This window comes from Pezoporus flaviventris, unplaced genomic scaffold, assembly GCF_033815535.1.
Source record: "Pezoporus flaviventris isolate CSIRO_AGI_PZ_B2104156 unplaced genomic scaffold, CSIRO_AGI_Pfla_v1 ptg000015l, whole genome shotgun sequence".
Lineage (NCBI taxonomy): Eukaryota > Metazoa > Chordata > Aves > Psittaciformes > Psittacidae > Pezoporus > Pezoporus flaviventris.
Window position 1 is genome coordinate 14,673,160 of NW_026892563.1, and position 26,067 is coordinate 14,699,226.

A 26,067-nucleotide genomic window follows, 5' to 3' on the forward strand; every position below is an offset into this window, starting at 1 on the left:
AGTAAGTGGAAAGAGCATCTGTTAGAGAGTTATTTTTCCTGACTTTTAATTACTAGTCATTGATTTCAGTAATTGCACACATGTACATACACAATAGTGCAGCAGGATTTCACTTCTGTGGTCTTATCTCAAAACTGGCTTTTAAAATAAGTGCCTATTACTGTAAGAGCGCCATAAGAAAGCAGTGCTCTGCTATTTTTGTCTTACTTTGCAATGCAGCATAACTGTTGCATTTACAACTGGTACAAGTTGGCTTTTTGCCATGCACTTAGAGCTATAAACCCCTACTTTCAGCACGGAAAATCTCCTGCCATCAGACTTTCAAGTGGAAACTTGCCAAACTGAAATAAGGAAGAACAGACTTTTCATAAGTGGTTGCATATTGTTGTTGAAAATCCAATTACCATTTTCTAAATGCCCATCTCTAAGATTTAAATAATAGTCAAATGAAGTGTCTAGCTTTTAAGGAAAAGAGGCATGCACCTAAATGATGAGGAAGACCATTATAGGAGTGCATAGCAATACTGGGTGCCTGCAGGAATTTTGCTGATGCCATGTAGCAGCTGTATTTTAGGTAACTCAACAGAGAAGGCAGATGTGAAAGAGAACTTCTGTGTTTTGATTGTTTATAGTGACCCTTGCCTTTATGGATCTACTTTGGTTTGGCATTTCTAACAGAATTATTCATTGCACAGTGGTGCCAACACTCTTCCTTTTTGCTCCTAAGCTTTTCAGTAAGAAACTGGTGGGCCTCCCAAAACACTTAAAGAGGTATACAAAAGCTAAGAAAGAATGACCTGCCCAGAAGATGTAAGGCTGGTGCTACCCACTGTTGTCTTGGCTAGGATGAATAGGGCTTCTTCCTTGGCTGTGATCTGCTTTTAACTATTGCTGTCTAGTTATTTTGCCTGTTAAGGTACAGTAGCAGAATAAATTGGTCTCTGTTCTGGAAGAGCAGGGCTTAAATGTACAATCCAGTGAGCATGGATGAGCAAGTGGCTTGGCATTCTGATGAGCTGTGGTAGCTGTCCATGAGTCTGCTTGGCACAGGGGACATCCAAAGAGGTTGACAGTTGAATTAATCGACAGTTAAAGACTTCGAATTTCCTCCCATTTGCTGTGGGGCAGGAATGTGGACTTGGGCAATTACTATGGCTCTGCTGACACAGAGAAATTCTGTGCATGCTACAATTAAACAGTATATTTATGTGCTTATATGCATATATGAATACATGTGCATGCTGTCTTCTGCAATAGCCAGTAAGTTCCTTGCATCTTGTCCATATACAAGATTATTTCTGCTTTTGCTAATTATTCTAGCACATTCTAATAGTAACATTACTTTTCAGTAACACTAAAAAGCGCGATAGACCATCTAACTGGTTTAAGTCAGGGGAATATGTGCTCTCTCTTGTCTCCTCCCATAAAGCTAGTGAGGGCATTCACCAAGTACCACAGGATACCTAAGCAGACATATTTGTCGTATTTGTCATACTGGGTTCAAGTCAGGGTCCTAAACTTACAGTGAACTCTGGCATCCCTGTTTTGACTTTGTGGGTCTTTTTCATTTGTTTTTTTGCTTTTCCAGAATTAAGCATGCGAGCTACTTGAATCTAAATACTTAATATATGTTCCTTGATTGTTTCTACATCTCCACTTGTTTTGTATGAGTGCATAAATTTTATTTACCTTTTGGCAGTATTTTCTTTTAATGTGCTGTTATAAAGGATGTTATAATCAATAATTATAAAAAATACTGCAATTAAAAAGTGGACAGTACGTGAACTGTAGATTTTAACTCATAAGATTGCTGTAGGTCAAGACTGGGAACTTTCCAATTTTTATGATTTGCGTGGCAGAAGAAGCACACCTCGTACTGAATCAGGAGCTTTATTTAGGAGGAACAGTCATTCTTATTTTTAGTATAACCACAAGCATTTTTGAAAGACAACTGTACAAGATGGAACATACATGTACAAATATACATATAACATTTTTATGAGGTAGAGAGAATGATTTCTGAATGTTAACTCCTTTATTATGTCTCTCACATCAGCTGGTGAAAATACTGCTCTAATTTACTCTTCCAGAAATTCTGATTTTGCATTTCTTGAGTTCTTAAATATCTTGTAGTTTATATCATTAAAATAAGTATTGTTATTTTATTCACTTGAACTTTAAAAAATGTAGTGCACACCAAAGTAGATACAGTGATGATTATTCTGGAGTTACAGAGTAGAAAAGGATACTATGTAAATGTATATTTAATGTTTCAAGCCTCAGAGCAAAATTAATGATGCATATAAATTATTATACAATATAGTCATATAATTCTTATGTTTACTCTATAGAAACAATATGTAAGAGGCAACAGTAAAGTCACAGATATTGACATTGTATAGTTAGCAATGAAACAGTTGGACAGGAGAGGTATTCTTGGGTCTCCCAGTACGCTCTCCTCCAGTTACACAGGAAGAAAGAAAGAACCAACAGAAGGCGCTGATGTCTCTGAAAACCAAACATTTTTTTTTTCATTTTTGTTTTGGAGGAACATATCCCACCCCCTCTATTCTGGAAAAGCCTCTCTAGTGCTTCATGAGCCTTTGAACCCCATTCAACATTTGTGCTTTGTGTGCTTCTAGGAGAAGCAGCTCTGCTTACAGCTCCCCAGCTCCCTCCTGTCATGTTTTAATCTTTCTGGAGGATTCAGCATGATGCAGTCTTTCTTGGTTGTAACTTCCATGAGCAGTCTATTTTCAAGCATCTTCATAGGCATCCAGTCTCATTCTAATCTCTTTTGACATATTGTAGGCAATATTCCTGAGGACTGTATCTGTGGCAGGTTGGAAATTTCATTCACTCCCAGCTATTTTGGTGTGGCTGTTCTGTATGAAAATATCACCATAAAAATATTCTGTGTGCCCAAACAAAGCCTTCTGGAAATCTGAATAAAACAAAATTCTCTGTGGCATTTTATTAGTCATAAGAGAGAATAGTGGATTATCAGGCTTGAAAACAGATTTAGGGTGACTAAATAAATATGTATATTATTTTAGGAAGCTATAAGCAGCAAAAAGCAGAATTGAGTCTGTAGCAAAAACACAGCAATTAGACATTTCAGTATAATTTAGACATTATACTAAAACCATGGTGTTTTTCAGGACACTGAACCATCAAATATATTGGCAAAAATTCGATGGCAAAAATGAATTATATATTAACTGCTCAAGAGGATGCCCATTATAGCAAGAGGGATAGAAATTGTTAACCTGATATAAGAAAGCTTCATGTGTCTGAACTGCCTTAAGACAGATTGTTTTCTATGTGACATGCAGGCAAGGATTTAAGAACTGTGCTTTTCTGTCTTAGACCTTACAAGAGAATGAGGAGATGGCATTAATGGCAGTGGGTTTGCTGTCTACATGTCTTCAGCTTCATTATATTATCTATGCAGGCTGATGAACTGTAATTGTTTCCTGGCTACCGCTGGTAGCAGATAGGGTGACAAAGGGTTTTGGAGCACTGCTAGGTTCCTGTTTCTCTCATTGATCTCTATGAGAACAATCATTATGATAATGATTCTAATCCAAGCTTCTGTAATATAACTGAGAAATAAATGCTTCTTGGTTAATATGCCTCAATTAATGGGTCACTCAGTGTAGCTGCAGCAGGTTGCAAGTAAGTAGCTTTCAGGATCTGAGCGCAAATGATTATAGGTTTTCTTTCCCTTTTTAGATGAAATGGATTCATAAGCCTTACTCAAATGAATCGCTCTTGTAGTCATTAATTATAGTATACACATGTTAATGACATCATTATCAGGAGATAACATAATGTCCTAAGGACCACGTGCTACAGTTGTTTCCTGTGCAAACAATTGTGCTTGATAACACAGCCTGTCACAAAATGTCAAAAAACCCCACATGGTGTCTTGAAATGATTGTGAAATTATCATGTGTCACAGCTATGTATGTCATAAACAATACCATCATGACTGAATTTTTCATTAACTTCTTGGGTGAGGGATACTAAAGAGAACAAACAATTAAGATCTTGAACATCTCAAATGCAGCACATAATGCAGAACTGAATTGTTTAAAGCACACCCTGTGACTGGATTAAAATGCATTAGTCGTGAATTGAGGATATGAATAGTAATGGGCAATATTAAGGATCTTGGGAGATTTTTTCTCGTTTTTATTAAACACAAACAGGAAGGATTTTTCTTTTTTTTTTAATATTCTACAGTTAATTCTTTTCTAGCACCTCCCTGTTAGCTTGTATGAGAACTAGATAATAAGATATTAAGAGTTGCCCATCTAACTCTTATTTTGACAACTAAACTCCTGGTCAAGTCAGTAACAGAGCTCCTCTGGACTTCTACAGGACCAGGATTTCACCCTTGTGGTCTATTAAGCTCTGAAGTGTGAGCGATCTCACACCCCTTTTGTGATAGAGCAGCAATTTCAAGCTCATGGTTGGCATGTGGGTTTCACTCCTGACTGTCACAGGAGCAGAAGTGCTCCTATTATCCAAGGCAGCAGGGCCAGTGGGTGTCCCACAGCACTTAACTACGAAGTCCTCCCTGGCTTTGTCTCTATTTCCTTAACCAGTGAATTTCAGAAAGTGTGTGCTCCTGATGCTGATGCTGCTTTATATGAAAAATACATAGGAGCTGACCAGCCTCCCTGAAGCACATCCAAGATAGCTGACATGCAAATATTTTAGAAAATTTAAAGACTTGTCTCTAAAGCAACATCTTGGTTCACATTTTTATACTTGGTGGTTCTAGGTGATCCCAGAACAGAAAGAGAAAACTTTCTCAGAGGCTGCTCTTGAATTATATCTTTCCTTACCAGTAATAGTTCTTGACAGATCGCCTGTTTTTACACTTCCGGAGAGGTTTCAATGAGATTAGTATAATGATTCTAATTCCTTTCTGTTTTCACCTGAATTGAAGTACCAAATCTTCCAATGTTTCCTACAAAATTAATTATTCAGGTTTACGGTCTTGCTGTTACCAGCTAGCTCAGCCCTAATACACGCAATAAATTACCAGTGACCCTTTCTTCACCTCTTTGCCTCAGAGTCCCATTCTCTGCAAAGGACACTATCTAATTAAAAACACAACAGGGGCCTGCTCAGGCAGGAGGGTAGACTTAGGTGGGGGCAAAACTGTGTGACATTACAGGGATTTATTCTAGCAAAATCCAAGGCAAGGAAGGTAAGCTCTGAAGGGAGAGGTGTAAGAGACTAGTGAGATTTATGAGAGACTGGCAGAGTTGACAGGAGAAACTGGAAGAGTTACTGGAGCTGCCAGCAACTGTGCAAGCTTCTGGAAAGAAAATCAAAGGATTGTTATTTTTTAGCAGCAGTGTTAAAAATGTATTTAACTGACACAGGGAAGAGAAATTTTTTTCCTTTCTTCAATGCTGAAGTTATGATTGCATTTATTTTTATTTTTTTATTCACACTTCACTAGAGTTCAGCTTCTTGAAAAGCTGTTCATTGTAAGACTGGTTCTAGGCACTCTATCTCTTGGCTGATGTCACTCATACAGAAAATCTGAGTCAAGTACACGGCATAAATACAGAAAAATTTCAGGAACCACACAACTTCAAGCAGTTTTGCAGTTACCCTTGGGAAACCTTTGTGAAATGTGAGTTTGGATCTTTTCTAACTGTGTAATTACCTCAGAAGACAGCAAACATATGCCACATATTATCTGTAGAAATAATTCACTGGTTAATCAGGGTGTATTTTTAGGAAGACTTCAACTGCATTCAGAGATATTCAGAAATTTTGCAAAGCAACTTGAACACCTCAAATTCAGGGAAGGAACATAACATCTGACAAAGAGGGTGGGAAGTAACCTTCTAGGAAACCTTAATTATGCCACAGAAAATGCCCATGTGGCATTCACCAAGCCTCGCCAGAAAGGCAGTTTTCTTTCTTGCTTAATTTCCTTTATTATATTCTAACCAAGTGCATGATCAATAATAAGGCAGGAAGAGAAGCAGCAGCATCACCAACTGCATAATCCTGAGCACTGTGTACTCTGAAGACATTATCTTGTGGGAAAACAATGTTTGTGTAAGTAAAGAATATCTCATCAAACACGATAACAAAATAGGAGAGTACTGGGAAGTTTCAGTTATTTATCAAAATTTTGGGTGCTTTTATTTACCTTTTTTTTTTTTTTTTTTTAAACCATATAGGATTAATCCAGAGTGGATATCTACAGTTCTGTATATACTTTAATTCATACATATTTTTAAATCTGCCATCAGTAGAGTCTGAATACTTAGTATTCAAAAGAGACTTCTGTCATTCAAGTTGCAGGATTCAGTGCTAATGGAAGATGGAACAAACTCCATGAACCATTTGCTAGATATGGAGACTTGGACAAAGCAGCCTGGTTGAATAGTCCCCCATTTTCTTTCCTGGGAATTCAGGGAGAAAACCTGTTATCTACAAGATCTCCTGAAGATATCCGATATGATCAGTGATCCACTTAATAGAAGGAAAAGAAATAAAATAAATTGGTGTGGAGAAGCAATCTGCTTTCATCACTCTTTTCATTGCATATGTAGTTGAGATGACGTAGGAATCTGGTGGTTTTGTCCCAGTTTAAAGCTGTAGTTGCTGCTGCTTTGACAGTGGCAGCATCTTTTTAAAACATTCATATACAGTTATTAGTTTGGCATCGTGCTGTTATTGTTATTACTTTAATTTATCTTACTAGTAAGGAAAGTTAAAGTCATGTCATTTTTCAGCATCTTTCAAATGTGTATTCTCAGAAATAGTGTGGGACAATGGTGTAGCACTTCTTTAACAGCAAAGGATTTTTCATGCCAAATTTCAAAGAACAGCCAGATTTTCCATCAGTTAACAGGAACAGAAGTGCAAGAGCTTCTCAAAATAAACTGTCAGGATTTTTTTTTACAGGATCTTAGGTAATATGATAAACCTTTCATTACAAGCAGCTACCGGAAAGAGCTTGGTTAGTTATTTGCAAAGGAGAAGTAGCATGGGTATACAACACTAGAATTTGTCCTGTCCACCAATCTCGCTGACAGTTTTTCGCAAGAAACCTAGAAGAATTCATCCATGGGAAAATTCATTAAGCCAAAAGCTGACTAGAAATTAGTGTTAACTTTACTTCATGGTAAACAAGAGATGTTTTACCTCTGATTCAATAATACCATAACCTTGTATATTGTATTTTACTTGGCAAAACTATTCTTTCAGTTCCTCATAGAATTAAAGAGTCAGGAATCTATTCCCAGGTGATCACCAGGAAATCTGTGTTCCCTTAGAGTGATTTTAGCTTCATGATTTTGAGCAATTTTACTAGTATTGTTTGGCTGAAAAAAAAAAAATATTTTGTTTTGAGAATTTTCATGAGTTTTCTTAGGTTTTTGGTTTTGTTTGGTTTTTTTTCTGTCAACTTTGCATTTTAAAGATGTTTGTAAGGATCTTGGTCTGATTTTTTAGCAATTTCTGAACCATAATACATATTCTGTCTTCTCCTACCTTTGCTGTTATGGAATGTAATTTAAAAAACATAAAAAGAGAACCCAAATCCAGAATCACCAAATCAGCATTCAGAACTGCTGGATTTCCTAAAGCCAAACTCTGTATGAGGGTAATTTAATAATTTAGGTATTAAGTTTAGATCTAAGTACAGATTTTGTGTGTGTGTGCGTGTTTCAAGGATATGATTAAAAAGAAAAATTTGTCAATCTGTTTAAAAAAAAAATCGAAGAAGTATTTTTATATTGTCCCTGAACCTAGCTGATTCATTTGTCATATTCAACATCCATCATATACAATATGTCAAACCATGCTTAGAAGCATGACTTTCTTCTTAATTTGCTATTTGTTACATCATCACCACTGACATTTTGGTTGCTCATTCTGTATGTGGAAGAGTGAATGGGAATTCCTATTCCTTCGAAACACTATTTAAAGTTAAAACATAAACCAATTCATTTGAACTCCTTATAACATTCATGCTGTGGGAAGGTACTGTGGAGGCAAGTGACCTGCAGCCTTGTGCCGTGTGCTTTGTTCATGAGATGGATGGCTATAATTTACTCCTGCCTGAAACACTAGTATTTATGATGCCTTTGCTTGGCTGAGGGGTAAAAGTGGTCTCCAGATAAATAGAAGCATTTTTTTTAAAAAGCATATTGAAAAGAGAAATCCACAGGACAGCTGAAGGTCAAGGGAAGAAGGCAGTGAGGGTTGCTTTGTCTTCTTTTCCAGGCAATGAAATAATTCTCTTTATTTGAGTCCATGGAGAATATTTACTTTTTTATTTCCCGTTCCTGCTCACACACATGCATACGCACTGATCATGCAAGCGCAAGCACACACACAAACCTTGACCTCAGTTATATAGGAGGACCCCAGTTATACAGCAGGACATGGTCAAAATCAGAAACAGTAGTGTAAAATCTGGCTTTTCAGCTATTCTCTGGGTCACAGCTGGATGAGCATACTGGCCACTCTAAATAAGTCAAAATAACTATAGCTAGTTCAAATTAAGGTCCTCTTCCTTTAGCCTTATGTATTTGAGTACTGGAGCCAAATTGTCAGCCATTGCTTTTGTCTGGAAGCTTTGTTAATTGTTCAGTGTAATACTCCCAAAATTCTCAGTAGAAAAGCCTAGCTTTTAGATTTGACAAAACACTGCAAGGACGTGATAGCAATGAATGTAAAACACACCAAAAAAGAAAGAAAAATATCCCCAAGGGGTACTAATTTTAGATTTAATCAAAGTAAGTGAGAATTTTCCTTTCTGATTTTCTGCTGCAAGAGCTGCTGCTCATTTACAGGTAAATGTAACTCACAAAGGTATTATACTGAATATATTTACTTTAGAAATATTGTGTTTATCTAAGCCTTCTTTGTTTTTCTTTATTATTAATTCTCTCTTTCCATCAGACATGCATGAAAATATATTGTTAAGCACACAGGTTACTTATCAGCTTTTCCTAGACTGCATAACCTTTAAGATGGCTCCTCACTTTGCTGGAAATTTTCTCCTTTTACTGACCAGCTTAGGAGATCAGTTTCCCCTGTAGAAGCTGCTGGAATGCTGAGCAGCAAAAGTAGAAAACAGTGGGAACAGTGGAAAATAAAAGATCAAATACATTAGGAATCAAGTTTGCTTTTTTTCATCAACAAGCAGGGTTAATACTCCATAGATAGTCAGACCATTACCAAACCATGCCCAAATGGTTTCCGTGACAAGGTGCAAAATTAGCATTTTGACTGGAGAAACCAGACTGATGTCCATTAAAAAAAAAATGTCTTCAGAGCTTTTTATTAAGATCTGATTCTCCCCAGCTGAATCATCTTTCCTGTCTTTCCTGAGATAGCACCATTTACTGACCTAAATCTCCTTAGTTAAGAGAATGTAGACTTTTAAGATTAGACCTTTAGCACTGGATTTCCCTGACTTTAAGCTGGACTTATAAAGGTGGGTTGTAAAAGTCTAAGCAGCTCACCCTGAGGTCCTTTTATCATCAATAAGAAGCCATTTGTCATCTTTAAGGCAAGACGAATGGTCCTCTGTAAGCTCTTGTTTCTCCCCAAGGACTGCTATGGAAGAAGTCCTCATTTGACGGTCTGAAGGCTTGAATGACTAAGTTTTACCTACCTGAAGTTAGGTTGAGATGAATGCCATTGGTTCTATGGTTGTCCTCTACCTCCATGCACAAATGAATGCTTTTGTGTATACGTAGAATGCAATAAGACCTTTCTCTTAGTATGACTATGCAGGATGTATGTATTTATATTGTTTGTGCATATGTACCAATTTAGACAATGTCTACAAAAATGTATAGAGAGCTGTGTCTTGCTGATTTTAATATATTTGAGTTCTGTTCCCATCATCAGAGTATCAGGTGCTATCGGTCTACCTGCATCTATCTGGACAATAAAAATATAATTTGCTTTGAAAGGCTAGCTGATACGAGTTCTACTGAAGCTCTCTTTCTTATACACCAGTAGGTACTATTTCATGGCTTTTTAACTCAGTACTGAGCTATTATAGAACCAAGTCACCATGCTTAAAAGTATACTTACTTGCATGAATGAGCAGTGAATGAAAACCATTAATGTCCCAGCATGCACTGCTCACAAATACTTATTTTTGTTGTAGCCAGAGTTTCTTAGTGTGTTTCTGCTTCATTTAAACCTGTCAATACCTCAATTAGTGCTTGCTTCTCTTCCCCTGGGAGGGACATTTACACATGTCACTTCACAGCCTCCAAAATCTAAAAGGCCTGTGGGAATTGCTGGGTCATAAATATTTCCTGATTAAAGCTTGTGTTTTCTGGTGACTTCCTGCACCTCCCCACCCCCTCCCCCTTTCTTTTTTTTTTTTTTCTTTTAAACTTGCAAACTGTTCAGGTATTTTTAATGAAAGGGCACAAATGGAAAGTTTAAAGCATAACAACTTGTAAGAAGCCGAGCGCTCTCCCATGTGATTCTACAGTCTCTGATTTTTACTGGTTTGCATTCAGTAAGTAAAAAATTAGAGCACTGTACTTTACAACTACAATAGCAGTAACCTTCTCATTTAACATTAAAACTTGATGCCATCTTGATGGCAGACTGAATTCAATTTAAGATCAAAGCATTGGAGAAGTTATCTAAAATTATATTTTGCTAGTTTTAACTATTTAACATTCCTGCTCCTTCCAGCCTGACTGATGACTCCAGAGTGATGAAAGACCATAATTGATTTGGAATAGAGAGTGGCCCAAGAAATTTATACATAATGGAGACATGTTTCTAATATTAATTTTTAGGCATCCATAATTTTCAACAGTGGTGACGATGGTAACATTAATGTTGTCCATTAATTCATTGTGTAGAAACAGGGTCTTTGTCTAAGTCTTCATAAATCACAATTATATACATGCTAATGTAATTTTTTATAGGTCTTTGATCACTTTTGTTTTGACAATTAGCCAAGCTTTGATGAAACTGATTTTCCGTTGCCTGACATGGGTTATCTTAGTTTGTCACAAATTTCCACACGCTTTTGCTATAACTGACTGCAGGGAACAAAGCTATCAGCTTATCATTTCCCATTTTCTTTCTCTTGTTATTAGGAAGTACAGTTAGACAAAATGGATATTGAAGCTGCATAGCAAAGCAAAAGAAAGTCATATTCATTTCAGAACCATGTCAAAGTCAAAGGAAAAACCAAGGCTGCTTGTCTCATGTGTATCGTTTGAAGACAGCAGTTTGTGCTGTACAAATAAAGAACTAATGCAAGAAAAGACCTCACGAAGGGGACAGAATTGCCTTTGTGATTTGAGAGAAGAGACCTTTTTTATTTTATTAATGTGTCTTTTGGTTAAAATTCTTAGTTGGCATGCAAAATAAATCAACTTCTTTTCCTATAATGTGATCTGAAACCATTTCTGAGTGAATAAGGTATGAACCCTAAATGTTCACAGCCTTTGCCATGACATATTCAATCCGATCATGAGGTGCTGGTGAAGCTGCCAAGTACTCAAGACATCATTGTCATTCTTATTAAAGCTTAGCATCAAACAAGGACTGTTCTAGCTTAGAAACATATGTTTGAATAATACTTATAATCAAAGTAACTTCATGTATATCAGTGGAATAGCTAGATGAAATGGTATTTTAGAGTGTGCAGAGTCACATTCCCACTCTGATTTATTTTTAGATTTTTTTTTCTAAGAATACTTTGTAAGATTGTCTTAACATTCTAATAATGTCTTAATATTCTAAAATTCATACCACAGAGTCTCTTATTTTGATATGGGATTTATAATGCAACCTTAGGTAGATGGGATATAGACTGGTCATGTCTCTGTTTAATTTCTTTCTATTATTTATATATCATAATTCTCATGAATGTCACTTTTCACTAAATGAAAACATAAAGATGTGGTTTTTGCTCTGCAGTCTCTTTTTCCATGGTAGTACTGTTTTTCATACTGTTTTGTCAGAAAATTATTTTTGCTAATAGAACTGCTAATGAAGTTCATGCCTATTGTCCAGAAATCCATTCCTCTACCGGTTATAAATGGAATCATATAAAAAGCTACTAGCCTTCCTTTTAAGGCAGCCTAGAGGTAGAAGGTAATTTGATTTGCTTTGCTTTGGTTTAAAAATCTTTTTGGGAACATTTTTGTCCATACGTTTTCTGAATTTATTTCATGTACACTGTAAATTCCTAAAACTGAAGCTGAGTAAATAATTCAGTCTGTCGTATGAATTCATCAAATTTCTACTTCTCAAATTTCTCAGGTTTACGTTTGAAATAGTTTTTCCTAGTCTGGAACCTCAGCAGCAATTAATTTCAAAACATTTGCTTTTTGAAGTTGAAATTCTTACCATATTGATTAGTTACATAATTCACCCAGTATTGTTTATGAAAGTTCCTTTGCTTACACAACAAATTCTGAAAAAAAAAAATAGTAAAATATTGCCTTCAAAATCCACTTCCTTGTAAAATTTAAATTGAACTTTCAAAATATTTTTCTGATGAACTTGAGTAGGTAACAAAGATTAATTTCATTTTCAAAATTAGTGAATATTGATAGAAAACTGTTGTAATTAATTCTATGTCTATTATTTTTTAAAAATTGCTGTGTTCATAAAAATGGGGTGTTTATTTGTGTGTTAACTTATTTCTTTCACCCTTTGAGATATGCAGGTGTTTTTCTAGTCCTGTGCCCCTCTTGAGGATGAAGACTGGAGAACACAGTTTTACCAAGGAACAGCATACTTAAATAGAAGTATTTAAGCAGTCCTATAGATTTTAAATTTCCTGCTACATTCAGGACACCATTTGAATTCTGGGGAGATGCCACTTAAGTAAGCAAAAACATCATTTATGAAAGGAAAAACAAAGTTAAGAAAACAATTATAGCAATGCGCACACTGACTCCTGGAAGTCTACTAAATTTAAAAATAAACTAACAAATAGGTACTGACTAATTATAGTGTGAGAGCTAGGCTCCCTTAAATGTAAGCAATGTACTTGCATGGGCTTTCTTTGCCTGAGCAGAAGTGGATTGAGGAAGAGGAAATTTGGTTTTGAGGTAGAAAAATCTCATTTGTCATGGACAGAAGAGATTTCTCACAGAAGAGAGTGGCTGACCAGCATGAAAGGACATGCTAAATTTGGCTTAAATGTTAAAACGGAATTTTAATGTATTTATTTTTTTCAATATATATTCATTTCAACTTTAATGCAGTTTTCTCTTATCACAGCTCATATCCTCATGATGTTATTTTTACCCAAGGTTGTTTACACTGAGTCAAAGGACCATAGTCCTCTGTTCTAGAAGCTGTTCAAGAAAATCAGATGGTATTCATCTTCCCTCATTACAGCATTAGTGTGCACACCTCTGCAGCTAAGCAAACCATTGCAAGTTCCTGAGTGATCAGTGTAAAGAAGAGGCTTTTGAGGGCACAGATCTTCTGTTTAGATATGTTCAGTTATCTACAGATCATTATCTGTACCATTAGATTTGCTTATCTACTGCACCTTTTACATCCTCTTTCTCAAGAACAATTTAAATCTTCATTGTTTGGCTATGATCAGCAATCTGACTATCAATATAGCTCAGAACACAACCTACAATGTCACCCAACATCTCCCATCTATTGTGGTGTTGACTGTGCTGTATTCCTCTCTTCTCACCACAGCCAGGTAGCTAGAAAAATACTATTTTAATACCCACAGTTCTTAAACATACAGAGAATTTAACAGTCTTGGAATCATTTATGTATGTAACAAAGACATTTAGTGTTATTGTTCCAAACAGAATCCCAACTTTAAACAGAAATCTCCAAGATTAATGGTGCTTGTAACCATATGCATCCCTTAAAAATGGAAATTGCCATAATCTGTAAACGGTAGCTTCTATTTTGTCTAGTTTTGATCAATACACCTTTAGCAATGCCCAGCACATGCTTCAGAGAAAGATGTTGGAGAATCCCAGAGGAGAGATAATTGAATTAATTTGTCCCATAAGGAAGCCGACTACAGAGTCCTGGAAAATGATGCTGTGCATTCCTTGAACATATACAGCAACATGCCCTTCTCTTCCAAAATTCTCTTATATAAATACATATCATTATATATGTGTGTATATAATGTATATTTGAAGAGCTATAAAGGATACACACACTTAATAGGGCATCTGAATCATCTTGTTATATTTCTAAACGCCTTCACTCTATTTTTAAGACATCCTGAGAGAATATCTCATGCATATGTAGTACAGATTTAGTTTGCTTATTTACAGTTTTCTAGATTATTTTGTCAGTAAAGAGCCAGCATATTTATCTCAGTTATTTGCATCAGTAATTTGATTAAAGATAGTTTGAGGATGAAGAAATACGTTGCCTAAAATATCCTTGGGAATGTGGTTTTGTTACCAGAAATCTTTTGACATTAAAGAAGATAAAAAGAAGAGCTTATAGTTTAGGATCATTGGAGATAAATTGTGAAGAGTATAAAATCAGCTTTGGAGGAAGGGGAAATATTTAGCTGTGAGGCATTGCTATGGCAATAAAAAATCCGTGTGGAAGATTATGTGAGAAGGAGGGAAGGATAAGCAGGGATAAAGCTGTATCTGAGGAATAAAGTCATCTTTCTTTACATGTTTTTATGCTGCTCTTATTAAGAAAGTTTGTTGGAAAAAAAAGAAAGCATTTCAAAAGCTAGCTTTTGTTATTTAAGAAGCAAGCAAGATAGTCACAGTATTTGGATGGCACCCATCAGGGTACTCTTGGTAGACAACTAGTGAGGAGTTCTGAAAGTGAGGAAGGAGTCTCTGAGACAGGTTCCTTGAGGTCTGTGTGGTTTAAATCTATATCCCATTTTCTGTGGGTACACACTTTGTGCTCATACCAGTGAAGCAGGAGGAGGATAGACCTGCCAATGCAAGGCCCAACAGCTCCAAACCTCCTGCCCAGGGATCACGGGCACCCAGGGAGCTCAGGTACTTTGTGGAAAGGCACACGCCATCCCTCAGCCTCTGGGTGGGCTAAGCACATGCTCCCTCCATCACCAGAGAAACTTGAAGTAGGACATACTGGTGGGAAAGAGGACTGAAGCTGTAGAGAAAAATCACTTAGGTGACTTAGAAAGCATGATTTAATTTGGGATGGGAAATGGTGTTGGAGGAGAAGAGCATTGCTGTAGGGGTTAGGGAGCATGTTTGAACCTAAGGAGGTTTCAGCAGGAAGAAGAGAGGGAAAGGTGAAGGGGACTAGAGCATATTACACTGAGGAGAAAAGAGAAAGGAGTGTAAAGGTGCAGTAAATGAAGAAGAAAGAGACCTGTGGGAGGAAGAAAGGTGGTGGCAAAAGCTAATGATGGTAATCTGGTCTCCTTAATAGCATGCTACTCATTTGAATTTGGTCTCTTATTAATGAACAAAATGCATAAAAGGATATATTGGTCTATTTCAGGTATTGCAAATAAAAGCAAATATATTCAAGTGCACATACCTGTAAATATAGGGCCCATAGGTTTGCAGCTGTGTAGGTCTAGCATGCTGCCTTCTGTGTTTAGAAGCAACAAGTGGACGGACACAATGAACTTTCTGAATTTAACCTCCTTGTGGGTACTAGTTCTTGGACAGACACCAGATAAAACTGAAGCTACTTTCATTCTCTGGAAGATGGAATCAGACTTGTCCTAATTTTCCATTCTGATTATTCATCATTTTTTCTCTTTGAATGCTCCTCTCTGACAAAATTAATTGATATGTATTATCCAAACAGTTAAACAAGATGTGCTTCATCAATAACGCATATCAGTGCCTAAAAAGCCTCATGTCTCACACAATCTTTCTAAGAGTTCTTCCTGTAATTAGATCCTGTTTGTAACTAACCACAGGTCTGTTAATTTTCAAATTGGTTTGTTTTGGTTCAGGAAGCCTTTGAATGTAAAAAACTGCATCCTGACATATTGTCATATCTGAACATCAGCAGCTCTGGCATGAAAAGGTCATGCCACCAAGCATTAACATTTCAGAATAGCGATTATAGTAACTAATTCAAATAAGGATTATGTTTTTCTTTTTTTCTGTGTGGTAGCAATAGATACCATATATGCAAAAGGAAAGACTGTGGAAGCCTCAAATAAGGTCCTATGCCAATGTCATCTTAAAATAAAGACCTAGAGAAGTTCAGATGAAATGAGTGAGTTGTTCTGATAAGAAGAGGCAAGTGTTCATGCATAAAAACAAGGAGAGTGGGGCTATTGTGGGAGGCAGCCTTGAAGTGAAGAAGGGAGTTATGCCACCTCATATGCTTTGAAAGGAGTGGACGGATTCGTTCAGAAGAGAGCAGTTCTGTGTGCTGTCCAGGGGTTTCCAGCGTTAACCAAGAAGGGAACAGGCCAGAACTGAAAGATAGGCTCATGGGTTTTGATACTCACAAATGCCCAGATGCTATTCATTGGTGGACAGATAATATGGGAATGAAAGGACAGACATGTCATGATTCAAAAATGTCAAGTTTTGAGGGGTTTACATTAAAACACTCTGAGGATTTTCGCTTCCTATTTCCAGAAACAAAATTATTCCAAAATGTGAAAATACTTTGGGTTTAAGCCTATTCTTGCTAGCAAGGGTACTTTTTTCAACATTTTTTTTTTTTTTTAATTCCTACATGATTAATGAAATTGACAATTATGTCCGAACTTTTTTGCAAATACCTTCTGAATACAATAGAACTCAAATCTAGCTAGGTTTATTGTCAGTTTAATTATACTTTTTGTTTAGTACATTTAGTGCATTTTAACTATGTACTTAGTGTATACATGGACTAAGCTCTTTGGTGCAGAGACTTTCTTTTACATTTGTACAGCTCTTGGTTTTAATTGAGCCCTCATTTTGATAGGTCATTACTGTCATACAAAATGGTAGAGCATATAAATGTCAGCAAATAAAACAGTAGCTCATCAGAAGAAATAGGAAATTTTTATCAGTTTGTAATTGGCCCCATATCTGAATGCTTATACTTACAGCACTTTCATGTACTGTGAATATTTTAATTATGTTACAAGTGGTCCTGTGAGCAGCAAAATAAATGGAGTCAGGCTCTTGTTGGATTTGCATCTTCTCATCTCTACAGCCTCAGTGTCCAGTCTCAGCTCCCCTCTGCTAAGTTCCCATTGAGGCACATCTTCAGTCTTAAAAATATTCTCTAACACAGGAATGAAAGCAAAATAATTTCTCACATTTTTGGCCATCTAGTCAAATATGGGCAAGCTGAATGAGACCCAGACTGAAGGGCCAACTGTGCATCATCAGATTAGTCAGCTCACTGGAGAACGATCTTTTGTTTTGTCTGGTTTTAGTTCCAGCTATGATAACTTCCTATCCAAATACCACCTTGGCAACACAAGGTCAAAAGAAGGAGATGAGCTGCACGGCACATGGAGAGAAACCCATCATAGTCCGCTGGGAAAAAGAAGACCGAATCATTAACCCTGAAATGTCCCGTTACCTTGTTTCCACCAAGGAAGTTGGAGATGAAGTGGTCTCTACTCTGCAGGTAGGAAAACAAAGTGGTCCATGACTCATCTACATGTGTGAGTGTTGCTTGATTTTATTTTGATGGGGATGCACAGCTACCTCTGCCCTAAAAAATCAAAGCCCCACCACTTGCTCCACCTGTGGTGCACAACTGGAGAGCTAGCTGCAAGAGATAGAGGATGCCTCTTCATCCCAACCCCTAGAAAAAAGTCTCCATCCTCCCATGCTCCAGAAGCAAGAAGAGAGTGAGCCTGGCTGTCAGCTCCCCATCCTTTCTGTTTCAGGAGCAATGTGGCTCATGCATTAGCCTGCCCTTCCTGGGCAGCACAGCTCAGTTTGGAGTACACTGATGATAAGCGCTGGGTCCATATCTGACACCTAGCTCTGATGTGTGTCAGGCTTACCTTTGCCAAAATCCTTAAGCTGTTTTGAGATAAAAATGCTGTCTTTTTAAACTGCCTTTTCTTCCTCCTTTCACTTTTTGGAGCTTGTGATACTCTTACAAAATCAGATTAGTCATCAAATTCAAAATGAGGTGGAAGGAAAAGGCAGGTGTAGGTGTGTAAGTAGTATACCCACTGCTGCCAGTATTCGGTATTTCTTGTACACAACAGCAGAAGTCACCAAGCTACCTAGCAAATTGTTATAGTCTGCATCTTTACTTCTGCTTCTGTGATAGGTAGCTGTTTGGTGGTGTGGGCACCATGAATCTCTACTTGCATGATGAATCAGTATATGGTATTCTGTTAACTCATAAGTGGCTGACTTGGGTTAGTTTGAGGGGCTACATGAATGGACCTACTGTTTCAGGAACTTAAGTTTCCCCAAAATGCCACAGAAGCACAGGAAACTCATTGTTGTGGTGTCATCTACAACAGGTGTGGTTATGACATTGCCCCCAACTTACCAGTGTACAGCTTTTTTCCACTCATATTTTAAATTTACTAACATGAGCATGTCCATTCCTTTATATTTTTAAATGTGCCTTTATGTAATCAAAAAGCTTAAAAAAATAAAATCATACAGATTCTCAGTCAAAATTCTTGATTTTCCATTTTTCAGTCATGTTCTTAAAAACATTTTTTACCAGGCTCAAGGAAATAATTTTCTATCTCTCTTGTGATCGTCTGGTGACATTCTAGTGTAACTGTAAAAGTATATCTCTTTCTTTAGTAGCAAAAAATTGTGATGGATGATGGCCAGTAAAAATCTGGATTTGCTCTATGTGAGGGAGCTTTGTCATTGATTTCTGTAAGAAATAATAAGTTCTATGTGTGATTTTGTTCATATTAGTGTATTTGTCTTACAAATGATATTTAATTATAGGATAGATCCCTAGACTTCTCTCCCTCATTCATCCTACTGACTTTAATAAGATAATGCCTTGATGCACAACAATATTTCTTTCTGGGAGGCTGGAGACCTGCTTAGAGAATTCTCTTCCAAAGCAGTTGTGTAGGGTAGTGGCATTCTACAACTATATGTATGTTACATACAAAACCTTTGACTTCTGAGAGATAAAATGACCCAAAAGTAGAAGATGTCAGGATAAATATTGTCTCTGAAGCTTTTAACTCAGTATTTCTGCATGTGTGCATGATGATGTGATTTTTAGTTGTGTATTTGGCTTTTAGTTTTTCTGCAGGACCCCTGCCTCAATGAGGCATGACTTGGATTTTCTTTGGAATTGAATTAGGGTTGAGTAATGTAAGACACTGTGTGATGCAAGGCTGATCATTGAAACCAAACTTTTCACAGGTGGACAATAATTGTGTGTTCTTTGTTTTCTAGGTACTTGCCTTGAGCCCTTGGGGTCTGATTTGCAGAACTACTAAGACCTCATAGCTGCAGCTTAACTCAATGGAAGCTGTTATGAACACATGAAAAGCTATTTATTGCTAAGAACTCTGAGCAGGGGGGGAAGAAGGCCCTAGATGTATCAAATTGGGCTCAGAAAAGTTTTGTTTTCCTATCTTGAAGCTCAGCCACATGTGCGACTTAACACAGCTTGACAAGTTACCACATCTCAGATGCTAACCCTCCAACATCCTCATAGCGAGTGGGAAATTAATCCATTTATCTTAACTCATGGTGAATGAGAGCTGTGCTCACATTACCTTGGTTTTGCTAAGGAATAAAGAGCATGTGGAGTTACTATGGCTCAGCTAATATGTGGCAAATTGTCAAGCAGCCGCAAATATTACCATATGTCTGGTTCTTTAATTCCTCATACAAAATGGTGGTAATACTTTATATGATGTCAGGGTTTATGAAAATAAATTCACTCATGTTTCTGAAATGGGTATTGCATAGGTGAATCCACAAAAAAGGCTATAAGAAAATGAATAAGTCTGTCTTCAGGGCACAGTTTGAACTGTGTGCAGTAAATAAAGTGTGGAGCAGCACACTGAACAATGGGAAGAAAATGGTATTTGAAATATCTGCTCATTTAAAGAAATACTCTCCCTATTGTATGTGGAATGAAGCAGTGGTCCTGTAGAAAAATATCATTATGATCATGTACATAAAGATTGTATGCAACTTTCTACTTTATTACATTATTAAATCACACATTGAAAAGAAAGATCATTCAAAATTTTATTATGAGGCACAATGCTTAATACTGCAGGGTTCATCACCAACGTTTGAACCTTTATTTCCTCCACACAGACCTCACCCATTTGAGTTACATTTAGAAATTACTGGGAAAAATGGAGGTTGCAGGAGGCACCATTTTGCATGGAAAATTTGAACTGTTAAATACATGGCAAACTTAGGAAACAAGACTCCCAGTGAGAAGCTACAGGAATAGGCAGTGCTCCAACTCCTGACTACACATGTAGAGCAGACAGCCTGCTTCCTCAGCCCAGGTGTTGCTGGTTTTGATAACTCTCGGTATTCTGGATATTTTACTATGCATATGTATGTATGTGTATAACACACAGTATCTATTTATTACTGTCAAGTAAAGCAATTTGTCCAATTTTTCTTGCACTATACAAAAAAGCTGTTGGTTTATTTTCTCTATGTGCTGTTCAATCAATTACTTCTTTTCAAATCACCCATAGATTTTGCCAACTGTGCGTGAAGATTCTGGCTTCTTTTCCTGCCATGCCATCAATTCTTATGGGGAGGATCGTGGAATAATTCAGCTCACTGTGCAAGGTAGGAAGAGGACAACATAAGGAAAAAAACACAGCTATTGTAGTACAGTAAGTGTATGCCATCTCAGAAATCTGTTGGGGGAGGGAGGCTTTGATTCCTAATTAAAATTATTCCTCATTGTCAAAGAAATGAGGAACTGCATTAAGGTGCTCAGTTTTTCATTTTCCAGCATCAAAGATTAAATCAAAATACAGGATAAGCTTCAGTCCTTCTAGATATGTACAAATTGGTAAGATTTTTTTTCTTAAATACACTAGCCGACAATCTGCTAAAGGTACTTAGGACTATCATCTTCAGTAGGGACAGCGGATATGAGGAGGCTACTTTTTGCAGGGAGAGGGATGCATTTGCTGTTAAAGAACAAATGTATCTAAACCTCAAGATTGAAATAAAGCAAAAGTGATCTGACTTTATCTCTAGAGAAATGCTAAACCTACTGTGGATCTTTAAAAAAAAATATTTCAAGTTTAATCAGTCAAAATAAATTGCAATTAGTTTGCACATTGCAAACTCCAGGAACCTATGTTTCCTGCGGCTGGGGCTCTCCTCCTTCAGGGTGTCATTCAGGCAGACAGCAACAAGTCCTGGTGGTGGAGGTTACAGTATGCGAGATGCAGAGCACGGGCAGGACTCAGCCGCTGACTACTGCTTACTTCTCTGGGCGATGATTGTCACTGTGCTTATATGCCTTTGAACATGCACACAACAGATTTTTAGGACTTGCAAATTTCTTTCTCCCCACTCTTGATTTCAAACAACAGAAACCATGGATTTCAAGAAATCACTGAAACAGCAGATTTCAGTGAATGCCTATGGCAGATGTGTCAAATTCAGGTGGAGTTTGGGGACAGGTTCTTAGTTACACCACTGCTCATTTAAGCTTCCATGACAATTTAAAGGGGCATTAGAATGGCAATAAATGCTGTTTCCTTATAACCTTAATTCTAAATGCAGAAAAAGGGTTTAGTGTAGTTTCATACTGTTATTAAATTATTCTGCTATTAAATAAACACTTTTAAACATACTCAATGAAATAGAAATTCTACTCCCTCCCCCTACCCAATTTGGCACTTTTAAGGTTAGTATTCATATTTCTACCATCACTTTTTGTTTAAAAACTGTGGAAGTATCAGTGAAACATAGGGGTCAAGGCAAAAATCTTTTCTAGCATGCGTAGTCCAATCTGGAGTGCTTTTAGGCAAACGCAGCTCTAAGTTGCATATAAGAAGGTTAAACAGAAGTCAGTATTCAAGATTACATCTGTGACTACTAGTTGAAAATTGACCTTTCTTCCCTCTTCTTGAGCATTCTTCAGCAGGTGATTAACTGGCTCAGGGTGCTAATGAGTGACCAGAGAAAATGCCATGAGAGCTCACTACCAGCAAGCTATGCCAGTGCCACGCTCATTAATGTTACCTCATTAAGAGTACAGGCTTCCTTCTGACTAAAACTGTGTGTGTGTTCACTCAGAACCCCCCGACCCTCCTGAAATAGAAATCCGAGAAGTGAGAGCACGTAGTATTGCCCTCAGATGGACCATGGGATTTGATGGGAACAGCCCAATCACCGGCTACGATATTGAGTGCAAGAACAAGTCAGGTAAGAAATTATCTTCCTCTGAAGCAATCCCCGTCACTAGTCATTCATCACTGAGCCTGTATCGTAAAAGATAATTAATAAATTGAAACTGCCTGATGGAAAATTTTACCATAGTTTATTTAATCTTCCACAGCAAAATTTATCTTCATTTGTTGTTGCTTTTTTTCTTTTTTTTTTTTTCTTTTTGAGGCAAGGACATTAGGTTTAGCAATCACTACTTTTTCTTTTTACCAGAGGAAACTTACAATTAAGGGGAAAAAATGTGTTGTAAAATAAGCCATTCTAGGTGATAGCTTGATAGCTGGTATGGTTTTGATAGCTGATTCTTGGTCCCTGTTCTTATCTTTAATCCATTTGGATTTTTTTTTTTCATTTTCAAGTTCTATCTTTTCCCTATAGAAAAGGCCACCCACCTTTACAAGTTATCTTTTCCCTTAGTGCTGATTTTTAAAAGCTGTTTTCTATCAATATATGAGTACATGGCATCCTCCCTGGAATGTTAGCAGTGGAAAAGGTTATTTAAGAGAATCTTAAGATGAAGAAAGGCTTCCAGGGGTGGGGCATCCACAGCTTCTCTGGACAGTCTGTGCCAGTATCTCACCACCCTCATAGTGAAGAACTTCTTCCTAATATTTAATCTCAGTCTACTCCCTTTCATGACTTGAGAAGGGACAAGCAAAGAAATTGCTATGGAACAATATTTCATATTTCAAGTATTATTAAAAAGACACTGAGAAATTATATTGTACTACTAGTTGGAATTTTTGAACTATTTGAAAGGGGATATAGTTCACTAATAGGAGGGCTCTGTGTGCTTATCAGTGAAGCATTCTGTTTATCAAAGCAACTACAGTCCATTTACAGTCTTCTCCCTTTAGTTCTGAGATGGAAAAATGTACTTGTTCATAAAATTCTAATATTTGCCAAGTTTTTTTTCAGAAACTATTCTACTACTCATCTTTTATATTCTTCTTTTGTCTAAATTGTGTATTTCCTTTGTGCTTCACTTAGGCAAAAATTTTGAGATGCTCTATCTACTAGATAAAATATTTTTGAGTGTTAAATCATCAGTTCCATTTTTACATTTGCTTTGTAAATGAAGTTGATAATGTACAGGTGAGCATGGTACCTGAAAGATTACAGAGCTCTAAAACATCTTTGTTAGATTTAGTTCAATGTTTTCAAGCGATAATGCAGAATGCAGGCAAACATGAAGTGGTAATCACTATGAGCTTGCATTACAAAATTATGTCTCTCTAATATGGCATGATAAATCACTAGCAAGACAGCAAATGAGGCACTATCAGACTGAATGAAAACATCAAGACAAAACAGTGATAAAGGTTAAAAAAATGGAAAGAAAGAAAAAATAACGAGTGGCAGAATTAGTGTTGCAGAAAGTATTTCTTTGTCTGTATATGAAGACAAATACTGGAGTTCATGTCCTAAAAAGAGCAGATTTCCTTCCTCTCACTGCAAATAATAGAAACATAATTTTTTAGAATCTAAGGCTGAATCTTTGGAGAAACTAGGATCGGGTTTTTGAATTCTTGCACATGATTCTTGTCAGTAATTAAATAATCAAGAAAATGAAACATCAAACTGGTTACTGAAGAACTTGTACAGGGTAGTTAACGGAAGCTAGAACAAAGAAGAGGGAATTAAGAAAGCTCCTCACAATTTCCAGATTATTACAGGCACAGAAGAAAACTTAGGTAAAACATTCACATCCAGATGGTAAGCTGAGGGAACATCCTGCCAAGGCCGAAGTAAAGCTGCAAACTGCACAGCTGTATTTAGTAAGAATTTTCCACCTACGTTGCTTACCCTGAGGACTCAGAAGAGGGTTTACAGCAGGATGCAACATCTAGGCTTCTTAAAAAGGAAAATTGCAGAACTTCTCAGTTTCAGGGGATGTGCTGGTGACCACACGTCATGCATGGACTTCACTATATGGTGCTTCCCTCAGGTATCCAATTTACCCCTGCAGTCCAATTAGACAAAAAAAGGCACTCTTTTTTACTCTCAAAAAGTACTGTCGTCTCTTTTTAATGTGAAAAACCTTCTAGAAGGAGCACGGGAGGTGCCTGTCATTTGGGTAGGTGGTAGCTGTAGGGTCCAGTTGCCATGCAGGAGCAAGATGAGCAGTGGGAGCTCAGCTTTTCAGGCTGTTTCAGTACTTAGGTACAATGCTTGTCTGTACAGAGATGTACCTGTAATACCCCTCACTGAAACCACTGGTGTGTAGCCGTCAGGCATTTCCAATGGAGGTGTACAAAAAGGTTTGACATTAGTAAAAGGTGTGTGTGTCCTTCTTTGTGCCTTTCTCCTTATCCTTTTTATTTTTCACATCATGAGGGAAAGCTGAGGGGAAAACTTAACATCAGTTCCGCGTAAGAGGTGACCTGAAGGGAGAGGATCGTGCTTTGCTCTTTCTTGTGCTCACTTGTGAGTAGAGAACAGAGACGCCTTCGCAGAACTAGGGGCTCCTACCACGCCTGCCCACGGAGGTGCGGTGTAGTACCGTAAGTGGCCACGAGGCGGCAGCACCAGCACTGCTCTAGCTGCAGCCGCTTTTCTGGTCGCAGCACAGTAAGCTCAAAGTTCTAGGTCTTCCTTTTGGGAACCGGTATGAAGCGGCTGGTTTTCCTAAAATCATAATTTTTTCGTAGATCAGTACGCCAGTGTGCATTTTATATAGCACAGAGTAGTGCCTGGGTATAACATTTATGAGTAGAATAAAAAATAAGTTAAAATCTCCACTCTTTTAGCTGTTTTACTTTTTTTTTTTCTTCCAAAGACCATTGCTGCTTGTCTTCTATGCTTTTTTATTCTAAGTAAATGGATTTTAGAGCTCTCTGAAACAACAATAAAATCCAGAGGAGCCAACAGTCAGTCTGAGTACCTCACTCAATTCCTCACCCCATGGACACTACCAAATATTTTTAGGGTTTGCCAGAAGAAAACAAAATTAACTTCTTTATTATTTCCCCTCCTTAATTCTTATAAACACGATTTTCAAAATTGAAAACAGTTTTGGGAAGAAATTGGTTAATTTCCGTCTGGGCTGGTTCAGTTTGGAGGGATTGCTTTTGTTGGTTTATTTTACCCTTCAAGAAGGGGACACATGTATCAAAATATACGCCTGAAGTCCATGCATGAGTTGTAAATAAACACTGGAGGCCTATATTTTCATAAATCTCTTTCTTCATGGTGCATCATTACTTAATCTACTAAGAACCCCCAGAATTTTTCAAATTAATTTATTTGATTTCAGCAGCTAGTATGTACTATGGAGTCCTTCCACTCAGGGGTTGGTATTTAAAACAACCAAGTGCAAACTTAAGCAGTTTGATAATATGCAGACTAAATTTAAATAAATTCTCATCATCCTCAAGGGAAATTCAACACAATTCTCCATACAAAGCAGGTCTTTTGTTAAATGTGTTTCCTTTGGTGTGGTACACTGGAACAGGGTCTCCACCTGCGCTAGCGCAAGATTTAACACAATGGAGTGTAACTGCTGGTTAAAGTTCTTTAAAGTTTAAGAAAGTCTGCAAAGCTGTAGCAAACTGAAACCAAGCTGTTGCAGGGCTGCCTGCAGGTAACTCCTTTAGAGCTTCTGGAAGTATCCTACAGAGGAAGCTGTGACAAACTCAGTCACCAAGGAAAAATATATTCAGGTGAATCTGGTTAGCACTTTAATGTCTGCTTCCTAAATGCTTACTGGGTAAACAAAGCC

At 37.2% G+C, this 26,067-nt stretch overlaps 1 protein-coding gene across 3 annotated transcripts in view; it reads left to right on the forward strand.

The window, feature by feature from the left end:
* Positions 1-26,067, forward strand: part of DSCAM (DS cell adhesion molecule) — a 455,521-nt gene that overhangs the window by 333,845 nt on the left and 95,609 nt on the right. For all 3 annotated transcript variants that reach the window (XM_061453544.1, XM_061453545.1, XM_061453546.1), the window contains 3 exons: positions 17,384-17,580; positions 20,630-20,726; positions 22,197-22,325. In XM_061453544.1, the coding sequence (XP_061309528.1) occupies positions 17,384-17,580; positions 20,630-20,726; positions 22,197-22,325 (423 nt within the window). The remainder of the gene's footprint in view (positions 1-17,383; positions 17,581-20,629; positions 20,727-22,196; positions 22,326-26,067) is intronic.